Below are 13,041 nucleotides of genomic sequence, written 5' to 3' on the forward strand. Positions count from 1 at the left end.
TGGCTGGGTTGGTTAAGCGTCCGACTTCAGCTCAGGTCATGATCTCATGGTGCGTGAGTTCAAGCCCTGCAGTGGCTCTGTGCTGACAGCCCCGAACCTGGAGCTTGCTTTGGATTCTGTGTCTCCCTCTTGCTCTCTGCCCTTCCCCCACTCACACTCTGTCTTTCTCTGTCTCTCAAAAATAAACATTAAGAAAAATTTTAAACACAATAAGCTTGACTTACTACCCATATACAAGGAACCCTATGCCTGTTCACATTCTTCTCAAGCCCACATAAAACATTTACAAAACCTGATGGTATATAATAGGCCAAAAAGCAAGTCTCAACAAATTTTGGATAACTGATGGCATCAGAACCACGTTCTCTTGCCACGAGTTAATTAATTAAGAATTCAATAACAAAAAGGGATAAATTTTGTCTAGACATTTGGAAATTTAAGAACTCATTTCCAAGTAATTCTGGGAGAAAGAAGAAGTCATAATGGAAATTTTAAAATATCTAATATTGAACAATAATATAAATGGCATTTGTCAAAATTTGTGGAATGCAGTTCCTTAGAAGGAAATTATACCGTTAAATTTTTTAAAATCTGAAACATAAAAGGTTATAGCAGAATAAATATAACAAAATAACAAACCAAAAGCTCAACAAAGCCAAAAATGGATTCACTAAAAAGGATGATCAAAATATGTGCAATGCTGGTAAGATGACACATGACATTGTGCATTTGTCAGAACCCACAGAAGTATACAACACAAATAGTGAAATCAAAAGGGGCAAAAGAAAAATTTAACACAAGTAAACAATATCAGGAATAAAAAAGGGGTCTGAAGCTAAAGAAATAGAAGAAATGTTAAAAGATAATGAAAGAATATCAATAAATTTAGGCCAATAAATTTGAAAACTAAAGCATATGGCCAGAAAAATAAAACAAACTGACCCAAAATAGAAAATTTGAATTAATTTATATCCATTAAAGAAATTGAATCAGTAGTTAAAATCTTCCCACAAACTAAATCCAAGGCCCAGGCAGATTCACAGATAAGCTTTGTCAAACATTTACAGAATAGGGCTCAGTCAGTTAAGTGCCTGACCTCAGCTCAGGTCATGATCTCATGGTTTGTGAGTTCAAGCCCCACATCAGGATCCATGCTGACAGCGTGGCGCCTGCTTGGAATTCTCTCTCTATCCTTCTCTCTCTGCCTCCGTCTCACTCATGCTCGCTCTCTCTCTCAAAATAAATAAATAAACCATAAAAAATATTTTTAAAAACATTTATGGAATAGATATCTAATCATATGCACAGAAAGGATTAGATCTTGCAACTCACTTTATTATGAAATCAGTCTAACCTTGCTACTGACACTTGACAGGAACAGTACAAGGAAAGAAAATTACAGGCCAGTCTCACTGACAACATAGATGTTAAATCCTAAACAAAATATTAGCAAACTGGATCTAGCAATGTAAAAATTATCACCAAGATATATTTATTTTAGAATGCAAGGTTACTATGGTAGAAGCTCTATTTATGAGTCATGCTATTAAAATTAGCAGTGCCTGAGTGGCTCAGTCAATTAAGCATTCGACTCTTGATTTCGGCTCAGGTCATGATCTCATGGTTCATGAGATCGAACCCCACAAGCCCCGCAGCGGGGTCTGCGCTGACAGCAGGGAGCCTGCTTGGGATTCTCTCTCTCTCTCTCTCTCTCTCTTGGGATTCTCCTCTCTTTCTGCCCCTCCCCCTTGTGCTCTCTTTCTCTCTCAAGATAAATAAAAATAAACATGTTTTTTAAAAATTAGCAGATTAGGGGAGGATGGGTGAAATAGGTGATGGGGATGAAGGAGTGCACTTGTGATGAGCACTGGCTGATGTATGGAAGTGTCGAATCACTATATCGTGCACCTGAAACTAACATTACACTATATGTTAAGTAACTAGAACTTCAATGAAAACTTTTTAAAAATTAGCAGATTAAGATTACAGAAAAAGAACATAATCTTGATAAATGCTTACACTGTATTTAATTAAAGCCAATAACCATTCATGGTAAAAATTAGCAAACTAGAAATAGAAGGGGATTTCTATAATTGATAAAGGGTATCTACAAAACAAATGGATAATAAACATTATGTTCAACAGTGAAATATTAAAATTATTCCCTTAAAGATCAGAAGCAAGACAAGGATAGCAAGACATTATCTTTTCAACATTATACTGGAAAAATCTTACCAATACAACAAAGTAAGAGAAAAAGAAATAACAGATGAAAAGATTGTATGCAAGTTTGAACTTATAGGATAGGATAATCATGACTTGCAGTCAAAAATATTTTTAGCCTTGGGGCGCCTGGGTGGCTCAGTCAGTTAAGTGTCCAACTTCGGCTCAGGTCATGATCTCTCAGTCCGTGAGTTCGAGCCCTGCGTTGGGCTCTGTGCTGACAGCTCAGAGCCTGGAGAGTCTGTGTCTTCAGATTCTGTGTCTCCCTCTCTCTCTGCCCTCTCCCGCTAGCACTCTGTCTCTCTCTCAAAAATAAATAAATACTAAAAAAAAAATTTTTTTTAATATTTTTAGCCTCAGTAGTAGGTATACATGGATTGGTAGGACCTAACTTGCCCATACAAAATTTAACCTAATCTAAAATGGAAGTGGAAGTGAAATGGCCAATAAGCATATGAAAATATGCTCAACCTCATGAGTAATGCCAGCAAAATCACAACAGAGAAAATGTGTCAATGCACCCAATTGTCAGAAATGGAAAAGCGAAAAAACCAGCAGTTATGAGGATAAGGAACTCTCATATATTGCTGGAGGGAGTGTCACTCGGTCTTTGGAAAACAACTGGCATTATTTGGTAAAAGTAAACACACTAGATGTTTTACACCTAAATATATATCCTGAAGTCTCTTTTTTAATTTTTTTTAATTTGAGGATAGTTGACACACAATGTTACATCAGTTTACGTGTGCAACATAGCGATTCAACTTCTCTCTATATTATGATACCCAGTGTAGCTACCATCTGTCACCACACCACACTATTACATTATCATTGACTATATCCCCTGTACTGTGCCTTTTATTCTGGTGGCTTATTCCTTCCCTAACTGGAAACCTAGATCTCCTATCCTTCATCCATCTTGCCCATCCCCTCTTTCTCCCTCAGTTTGTTCTCTGTACTTACAGATCTGATTCTGCTTTTTGTTTGCGTGTTCATTGGTTTTATTTTAGATCCCACATATGAATGAAATCATGTGGTTTTTATCTTTCTCAGTCCAACCTATTTCACTTGGCATAATGCTAAGTCCATCCATGCTGTTGCAAATGGCACAATCTCATTCTTTTTTATGGCTGTGTAATATTCGTGTGTGTGTGTGTGTGTGTGTGTGTGTGTACACATACATACACCACATCTTTGTATCTATTCATCTATCAATGGACACTTAGGTTGCTTCCACATCATGGCTACTGTAAATAATGCTGCAATAAAAGTAAGGGGGCATATATTGCATATATCTTTTTGAATTAGTGTTTTAATTTTCATTGGGTAAATACCCACTGGTGCAATGATTGGATTATATGGTATTTTTATTTTTAATTTCTTGAGGAACCTCCATACTGTTTTCCACAGTGGCTGTACCAATTAACATTGCTACCAACAGTTCACAAGGGTTCCTTTTTCTCCACATCCTTGTCAACACTTATTTCTTGTCTTTTTGATTTTTGGCTATTTTGACACATGTAAGGCGATATCTCATTGTGGCTTCAAATTGCATTTCCCTGATGATAAGTGATGTTGAGCATCTTATCATGCTATTCATCTGTATGTCTTCTTTGGAAAAATGTCTACTTATGTTCTCTGCCCATTTTTTAAGTAGATTTCTTTTTTATTTAGAGAGAGAGAAAGAGTACGAGAAGGAGGAAGGGACAAGGGAGAGAGAGAGGGAGGGGGATGGAGAGAGAGAGGAAGAGAGAATCTTAAGCAGGCTCCATGCTCAGCACAAAGTCGGACATGGGGTTCAATCCCATGACCCTGGGATCATGACCTGAGCCAAAATCAAGAGTCAGATGCACAACTGACTTAGTTGCCCAGGCACCCTGGTCCTCTGCCCACCTTTAATTGGATTATTCGGTTTTTTGGTGCTGAGTTGTATAAGTTCTTTATGTATTTTGGATATTAACCTCTTAACAGATATATCATTTGCAAATATTTTCCATTCAGTAGGTTGCCTTTGTGTTTTGTTGATGGTTTCCTGTGCTGTTTAAAAGCTTTTTAGGGGCGCCTGGGTGGCGTAGTCGGTTAAGCGTCCGACTTCAGCCAGGTCACGATCTCGCGGTCCGTGAGTTCGAGCCCCGCGTCAGGCTCTGGGCTGATGGCTCTGAGCCTGGAGCCTGTTTCCGATTCTGTGTCTCCCTCTCTCTCTGCCCCTCCCCCGTTCATGCTCTGTCTCTCTCTGTCCCAAAAATAAATAAAAAACGTTGAAAAAAAAAATTTAAAAAAAATAAATAAATAAATAAAAATAAAAGCTTTTTATTTGGGGGCACCTGGGTAGCTCAGTTGGTTGAGTGTCCGAGTTCTTGATTTCAGCTCAGGTCACGATCCCAGGGTCGTGGGATTGAGCACCATGTTGGGCTCTACACTGAGCCTACTTAATATTCTCCCTCTCTCCTTCTGCCCGTCTCCCCTGCTCATGCTCGCTCTCTCTCTCTCTCTCTCTCTGTCTGTCTAAAATAAAAGTAAATATAAAAGCATTTTAAAAATAAATATAAGCCTTTATTTTGATATAATCCCAGTAGTTTATTTTTGCTTTTGTTTCCCTTGTCTTAGGAGACATATGTAGAAAAATATCTACAGCCAATGTCAAAGAAATTACTGCCTGTGTTTTCCTGTAAGATTTTTATAGTTTCAGGTCTCACATCTAAGTCTTTAATTGGAAGAGTCTCTTAAACATGTGCATCGGGTGACATACAAAAGTTTTCAAAGTAGCATTTCTTTTGGTAGCAAATTTTCTTTAAAAATGCTAGAACTTTAAAAAATGAAAATGTCCACCAACAGTTAACTAGATAAACATGTGCATAAAATGTAATGCGCATTCTAATATATATTAGAAAAAAATCAATGGGTTACAGCTATATATAAACAAGGATGGAGGACAAAAATATACCCAAAACAGACTAAATGAAATATTTTTCATATTTTTTTGTTTTATTTATTTATTTTTTGAGAGGGAGTTTGTGTGTGTGCATGAAAAGGGGAGGAGCAGAAAGAGAATCTCAAGCAGGCTTCATGCCCAGTGTGGAGCCCCATGTAGGGCTCCAACTCATAGATTATGAGATCATGACCTGAGCTGAAATCAAGAGTCAGACACTGAAACAACTGAGCCACCCAAATGCCCTATGTTCCAGAAATACAAATATGTGTGATAAAACCATTAAGAAAAGCAAGGGAATAATCATAAACTCATGAGAATGATTTCTTCTGGGATATGGGGAGGGACTGCAGGGACTCCTTACTGGTAATATTCTATTTCTTAAACTACGTGTTCATTTCAGTAGAATGTGCTACCTCAAGAGCTACTGAATTTGCCATCACAGAAGGGTGGTTTGGTTTTAAGAAATATCTCATGTGAGGTATTCAGACAGAAAATAAATATCACACAGGAATTGGACTTGATACCCCTATGAGTATATTTTAACCCTAAGATTTCATAATTCGATATCCATCATAGTCAACAGCACAATATGCTGTACATAAAAACCAATAATAATTATAACAAGCATTCACTGACTACTGACTTTGGCAGATGCTGTCGGCTGTTCTTTCTTGATAGTAGATTTCATTTTTGTTCTACTATCTATCCTTTCCCACTGTAATTTAGGGGAGGGTATCCTGGAGATTGAGGATCATCTATTACTTAGTCTGAATTAATCTTGTAATCCATTGGTTTAGAGGTAAACATGTGGCCCTGCTTTGGTCAAGTAGACATGAGATAGAACCTACTAAGGGATGCCTGGAAAAGGTTTTCTTGCTCCTAAACAGGAAACTCAGAAATGCATGAAAATCATAGATACCCCTTCCTGGTGTTGTCACGCAGGGGCATAATGTCTAGGACGCTGCTGCCATGATGCAACCATGAAAAGACCAGTCTCAAAATTAAGTCTATTTGTGAATAATTACCACACTGAGAAATGAATGAATTAAAGCTGGAGCCTTACTTCTTGACGTGTTGGTAGATAACATGTCACCTTATTGTTTATATTTTCCCACCGGAGTCCTTTTCACTGACACGCCTTGTGCACAGCTTGCTCACTTAATCTTCACAGTATTTCCATGAGCTAAGTGCCATTATTGTGTCCACTGAATAGACTATTAAAAAAACACTTAGGGAATTAAAATAAGTTGCCCAAAGTCACACGTATACTTGGTGGCAAATTCTAGGGTATCTGACCTCAAAACCCATGCTCTCAATACCCTATCCATTCGAGGCCATCTTTCTGTGTCTGTAAGGGCTGAGAAGAAAATCCTGATAGACGGGAGTGTTCCATTATCTGGTCACATGTTTTTTCGGGTGTGAGTCAGTGGCGCTGGAGCAGCAGTGTCGGCAGCAACCAAAGAAGCTTCTTGACCTCTGAATCGTAGCTACGACTGTTTGACCTTGAAATCAATAGTCCAGGGGCAGCCTCCGAAGTGTACACCTCCAGACTTTCCAAAAATATAACTGCTTGTATTAAATCACTTCCTGCTTCAAGTGCCTAAAATTATCACCATTTTCTGAACTGATAAATCCTGTGCTCAACAAATAAATAAATAAATTCCAGCTTCATTGACTTATATTCGTCCGAAATCCCTAGAAAAATAGATTTATAACCCACACAGAATGCAGCTGTATTTTGAAGGCATCCTCAATCAAACACCTTCTCCTTTCTTACATCAAAACATTGCTTATTAAACTGAGAAGGGGGTACCCTGGATATTCACTACGATAGAGGGTCTTTCTCTACTTCTTTCAGTAATTAGGAACTTAAACTTCAGACTAGTGACTCACATCTTTCATGGAACATCTCACCTATACTCTTAACTGATTTTGTGCAAACTTTTACAAAGAGCATAATGCTTTTATCTCTGGTTTAGAGCTGTTCTTTATTTTTAAAAATCCAATGTTCTGGAAGGGGAAGCAACGTTATGTTTATTCCCTAGAACATGTACAAATTATGTATTTGCAAAAGGAAGAGGTATTCCAACCTTGTGAAAGCATAATACATCTCTTATTACCTTTAAATATTATATCAGAAAGCGCAGTCTTACACTAAAGAGCCTGGAATGTACCATCAGAAAGACCCAGGTTAAAATCTCAGCCGAGTCACGCAGAGCTGCCTAATAGTGACGAAATCCTTGGGTTTTCTGAGCTCCAGCTGACTCATCCTTAGAAATGTGATCTAACTCTCTCCAAAGTTTGTTGTAACATACAAAATGAGATACCGTGTATGAAAATGTCTGCTTTAAGATTTGATGTATAGCAGGTACTAAATTAATATGAAATGTCCTCTTATTTCTTAAATATGCTATGGAAGAACTCTACTTCAACAACAACAACAAATCTGGTCATGAAAGAAATTTATACGGAGTAGAAATTCTACATTCTAGTAACTTACATTATAAAATCACAGAAAAAGGTGCTAACAGATTCAGTCAAAAGTTTTGAGCAGATTAGTGGTAAGTGGTCCTGAGACAAGGAACCCAGCAGAGGAACCCACCAGAGGAACTTCCCTTTCCACATGTTGAGGACTCAAATTATTTCCCACTCCATCTTCACCTTTCACTACACAATACTTTGGGTATTCCAACAAACAGAGAAGCTGTGGTAGGCAGACCCTACCTAAATAGTCTACATTCCTACAGATTAAAAAACAACTAAATAAAACACTAGATAGGCATTTAAGAAATAATATCTTATCGATTACGATGTTGGCATTGGTCTGCTAAGTGTTACCATTAAAATACAGTTTTAAAAACTTTAGATGGTTATTTAGTATTTAGTGAAATGTGAAAACAGCAACTAATTAACCCACTGAAAACTAAAACCTATACAACAGAAGACATAGGATCACCATCTTACCACTCTTTAGAGCAAATGCAGAATTTTGCTATTTTCATGCTGTCACTAAAGCAGATTGTTCCAGTTAGCTATTTTTATGTATTATATAAGGATATGCAATAAAGAAAGGAATAATTTACAGGTTGGCAGTAAACAGCCACAGTGAATGATGGTGACAAAACTTCACCTCTTTATTCAAGTCTATGCTTAGGACCCACTCCTTCTTTGTCCATCTGACTCCATCCTATTGTCCTGATTCCTGGACTGTCGGATGTACCGTGAAAAGGAGAGAGAGTGAAAAAGTAGGCAAATGAGCTAAGAAGTGATAGCAATTGGAGAGAACTAATTCCAAAATACAGGTGTAGGGAGTTAACTGATTTGGCAAATAAAAAGTTGATGCTGTATTACTCAGAATAAAATTTTTCTTTATGAACAACTTTGGCTAGATGGCATATGACTTAAGAAATTGAAAAATCATTATTTCCAAAAATATCTTGAAAACGAACCTCAATTGGCTCTTCACCACCTTTTACTTGACTTTCACCCATTTCTCCATTCTCATAGCTGCTGCTCTTCTCAACCCATAACTCAGATTTTTCTACAGTGAGTCGAAGCTGGTCTAGATCCGCCTTGATCTGCTTGTAGTTATCTACATCTTGATTGGACACCAGCAATTGCACCTGGAAACAGAAAACTCTGAACCCTTAATGTACTTAAGGAAATTCCTTCATTCCTATTTCAATTATGTCAAAAATCCCAGGTCTTTTAAGCTGTTCCTCAGTTGAAGTTTCATGTTTCTAGAATATTTGTGGATATTTTAGATGTATATTGAGCATGAAAACTTACCTGGAGGTATCTGTGAGCACTAAGCCAATATATAAAGAATTATAAATTTTTAAAAAGTGAGTCCTAGCAAAGTGCTAAGGAGTAATGTAAAATAAAAGATACCTCAACTCTAGTTTCACTGCTAAAGTTCATTTCTCCAAGAGTCTATGTGATTGAAAAGAGGTAGAAATACAAAAATAAATGGAAGAAAATTCTGATACAGTCTAAACCTCATGGTATAAACTTTGATTTTATTATAATTTATGTGTATTATATGACATATCCAAATATATGCACTATTATGTCTATTTTTTTAGTCTTGGAATTATTTCATATTTTAATAGATTCTTATAAAACTTCCTAATGAAGATCAGCCCTTTATTAAATAAAATAAATATTAGTGAAACACATGTAAGCACTTAGGTATTATTCATGAATAGTCTCAAGACTGATGTCATTCAGATGACAAAGAAAAAGATTAGATCCAAAACAGTTCCTTTCTTTCACCTGTATACATTTTGTCCTATCCAAATTTATCAGTAAAGTCTGGGGTCAAAATAGCCGTGGCAACAAGATTCCTAATATGGTATTACCCCCCAGCACCTTCCTAAATCTTTGTGCCTGTCATTTACATTAAAGATATTAACTGAAAATCACTCGTGGGGAACTCTTTCTAAAATAGATCATGTCTTGGCTTAAGACAAGGCCACATCTATCTTTAAAAATAGAAAGCATCTCCAGGAAAAGCCTCACAGTCTCATTAACTCTGCAACCATGAAGTCAGGTTGGATGTTATAGACAACATTTTCGGAGCTTCCGCTCTGGCACCATTGAGGGGCTACTCAATCTTACCTGTTTAAATGCCTGTAAAACTTCGGCTCTCTGGCTAAAGTGCTTGAACAGTAGTTGCAGGGCCCCTGATAGCAGAGGCGGGTAGTCGTGCATGATCAGATGAATGAGGACCCGTAAAAATGTCCTGCCTCCTTCATCATCAAGTTGAACTGGATTTTTCTCCTTTCTATAAAACCAACAATGATTCTACAATAACTTATATTTACATAAAATCTATTCATAAGTGGTATTCAAATTATGTATACATTCTCAGAGCTATATATTCCTTTCCTCCCCAAAAAACTGGAAAATAAAAAGCAAAATAATTTTACACTTTTCTTCCCCCCTCATGTAACTGATCAAGAAACAAAGCACAAAGAAAAGCCTGTGTTATGTGTCCACAAAAAGCAGGGGTGACCAACCCTCCAAATATGTCCGAGATGGAGGGGGTTCCCAGAACGGAAGACTTTTCAGAGCTCGTACTGGGAAGGTACGAGGCCAACCAGGATGAGTTGCTCACTTTGACATAGACAAAGGCTAGAAATCTAAATCGATCCAAAAAATCTCGACTCTAGTACTGAGAAGAGATAGTAGGAGGGATGTACAGCAACAGCTGACTTTCCCCAGAACCCTAGAGACCCCTCCATGACAGGTAGTGACAGCTGGGAAAAGGACAAGGGCGTACACCCACACACACACATGTGGACACAATCACCAGAGCTGCTCTGGGTATTTGCTATACTCAGACACTGGGCAAGACCGCACTGGAGGAAGAGGTCCATTTATTTCAAGGTGAAAAATCATACACTGATTTATTATTTATCTCTTCTCGGGAATAATGAAATACTTGAATAGGAAAACACAACAATAACAACAACAAAATCCACCAAAACAACATGAAAACAAAGCTAAACCAAATGTTCACTAGAGATAAAAATCCTTTTTGGTTCCCTTGATTCTTCATTCTTGTTTGTCTTTCTAACCAAAGAAAATGCAACAAAGGGCTTAGTGTGAAATTTGTTTAGTTTCTCATGGCAAACCTATAACAGAAATGAATGCTAGAAACTCAGTAAGTTGTAGCTTAGACATTTCAGGTTCATTTTTTTTTCCTTTACTTTTCTTTTTTACTGCTATTAGTTTTCATTTCTGAAAAGGAAAGAAGCAACTTTAAAACAATAAACGTCGGGGCTCCCAGTAACAAAGGAGGGTAGCCATGCCAGAGGCAGGTTTTCTTTAATCATGGATATTTCCAACAGGCAGCAAATAGCTTTATTTCTCACAAATAGTTAATGATAACATTGAAAGAAGTTACTTCCTTGCCTCAAATTTTTTTAGATTCAGGCAAGCGATGTTTTGCAAGACACAGCGCTACTGATACCAAGGGACTTAAAGGGCATTCGCGTGCTGTCATTATTTGAGGAAAGAAAAGCAAAAAGAATTCAGGGAAAAGTTCAATACACTGATCTCATCTCTCTTGTCTTTTTCCCCCTGGCCTACCTAAAAGAAAAGCTAGGCTTTCCTCTTCTACAGTAAATTAGCAGCTTCATTTCTGGCAGAAATTATGTTGCCAACAATAAAGGATCTAAAATTAAATAAATATCGGGAGGTAAACAATAGCAAAGTATCAATAAAATTCTAAGCAAAAATCGTATTCACAAGATAAAGCCACAGACGTGTTACTATACCTTCCAGCAAACATCGTTTCTGCCTGAGCTGCGATTTCATCTATATCAGGAACAATCGCTACAAAGACAAAGGGTAAAATCCATTCTTTATCTTATCATAATTAGGAGTCACAATATTTATATTGATATTAGCACACCTAAAAATATTTTGCCTTCATTCCTTCCTGCCAGGAAAAGTCAATAGTTTAAAAAGCCGCAATATAATTTCACTTACATATCAACGTTTTAAACAAAGTTTACATTTTGAAACATATATTGCTACAAAGATATATTTAGATCAGAAAGCACCATTTACAAAGTTGCATCACCTGTATAAACATATATATATGCATCAGCTACACACACACACACACACACACACACACACACACTTATATAATTTAACTGGGTGATGATGTGGAAGGACGTTTTTTAAATATGTTTTTTAAAGAATCAAAATATAGCAGTAATGAACCTTGTAACTGTTACGGTATTTCCAAACAACATGGTCCTTTCAGAATGCTCCTCTTCTACAATTCCATCCCTTCTTCTTATGGGACATTAATTTTCTTATGTGAACCAATCGTGATTCCTCACCCATCCTCACCACCAATATTTTGAAGATATCTTTCTTAAAATAACACATTTAAATAAGTACATTATTTATTTCTCATCTCCAAAGCACAAAACAAAGCAGAGAAAGAAAGAAAGAAAGAAAGAAAGAAAGAAAGAAAGAAAGAAAGAAAGAAAGAAAGAAAGAAAAAGAATTCTCCCCAGAAAGCTCTCTCTTCCAGACTCAACCAATGAAAGAGATCAGGTAAATCAGAAAGAACTGGTTTTCTGGGGGTTCCCTCCCATACTTTACTGACACTTGGAGCTTCTATTTCCAGAAGTCTGGCTTCTGAGAGCCAATAATTTTTATGATACTGTCAATGCAACCGCCAGCTAGGCTCTCTGGTTCAGCCACGTGACTCCTGGAAATGGCCCTCTGGGGTTCTATACTTCTGGGAAACATAAAAACAATACTGTTGCAAATGTACCAGAAGTGACTTCTCACGTAGGCAAACTTAACCCATCTACAGAGGCATGCTGCCTTCTGGATGGTTCTAAGGAGTCAGAGAGCTGAGTGGTCTACCACTCTTTTTTTTTTTTAATTTTTTTTTAACGTTTATTTATTTTTGAGACACAGAAAGACAGACCATGAATGGGGGAGGGGCAGAGAGAGAGGGAGACACAGAATCGGAAGCAGGCTCCAGGCTCTGAGCCATCAGAGCCCAGATGCCCGACACGGGGCTTGAACTCACGGACCGCAAGATCATGACCTGAGCTGAAGTCGGACGCTTAACCGACTGAGCCACCCAGGCACCCCGGTCTACCACTCATTTTAACTACACACTTACAATCACAGAATCATTCCTGCCAAATCGAATGACAGGGAAAAAAGAGGAGGTTCCCTGACACTTTCATACTGGTTGCGATTAGAAGAACATTTCATATTTGTACACAAATCTGATCCTCAGAAAAAGAATTCAGTTACCTGGCTAAATCTTTAATACAGTACTTTCTAGACTGCTGTTACTGGCCTGACCTATTCAGAAACATGGAAATGTAGTATTTCTTAGG

General features: G+C 37.4%; 1 protein-coding gene across 2 annotated transcripts in view; it reads right to left on the minus strand.

The window, feature by feature from the left end:
• Window positions 1-13,041, minus strand: part of ITPR2 (inositol 1,4,5-trisphosphate receptor type 2) — a 487,005-nt gene that overhangs the window by 285,443 nt on the left and 188,521 nt on the right. For both annotated transcript variants that reach the window (XM_042991994.1, XM_042991993.1), the window contains exons 24-26: window positions 11,440-11,497; window positions 9,776-9,941; window positions 8,605-8,778 (exon numbers count right to left, since the gene is read on the minus strand). In XM_042991994.1, the coding sequence (XP_042847928.1) occupies window positions 8,605-8,778; window positions 9,776-9,941; window positions 11,440-11,497 (398 nt within the window). The remainder of the gene's footprint in view (window positions 1-8,604; window positions 8,779-9,775; window positions 9,942-11,439; window positions 11,498-13,041) is intronic.

This window comes from Panthera tigris, chromosome B4 (assembly GCF_018350195.1).
Source record: "Panthera tigris isolate Pti1 chromosome B4, P.tigris_Pti1_mat1.1, whole genome shotgun sequence".
NCBI classification, from domain to species: Eukaryota; Metazoa; Chordata; class Mammalia; order Carnivora; family Felidae; genus Panthera; species Panthera tigris.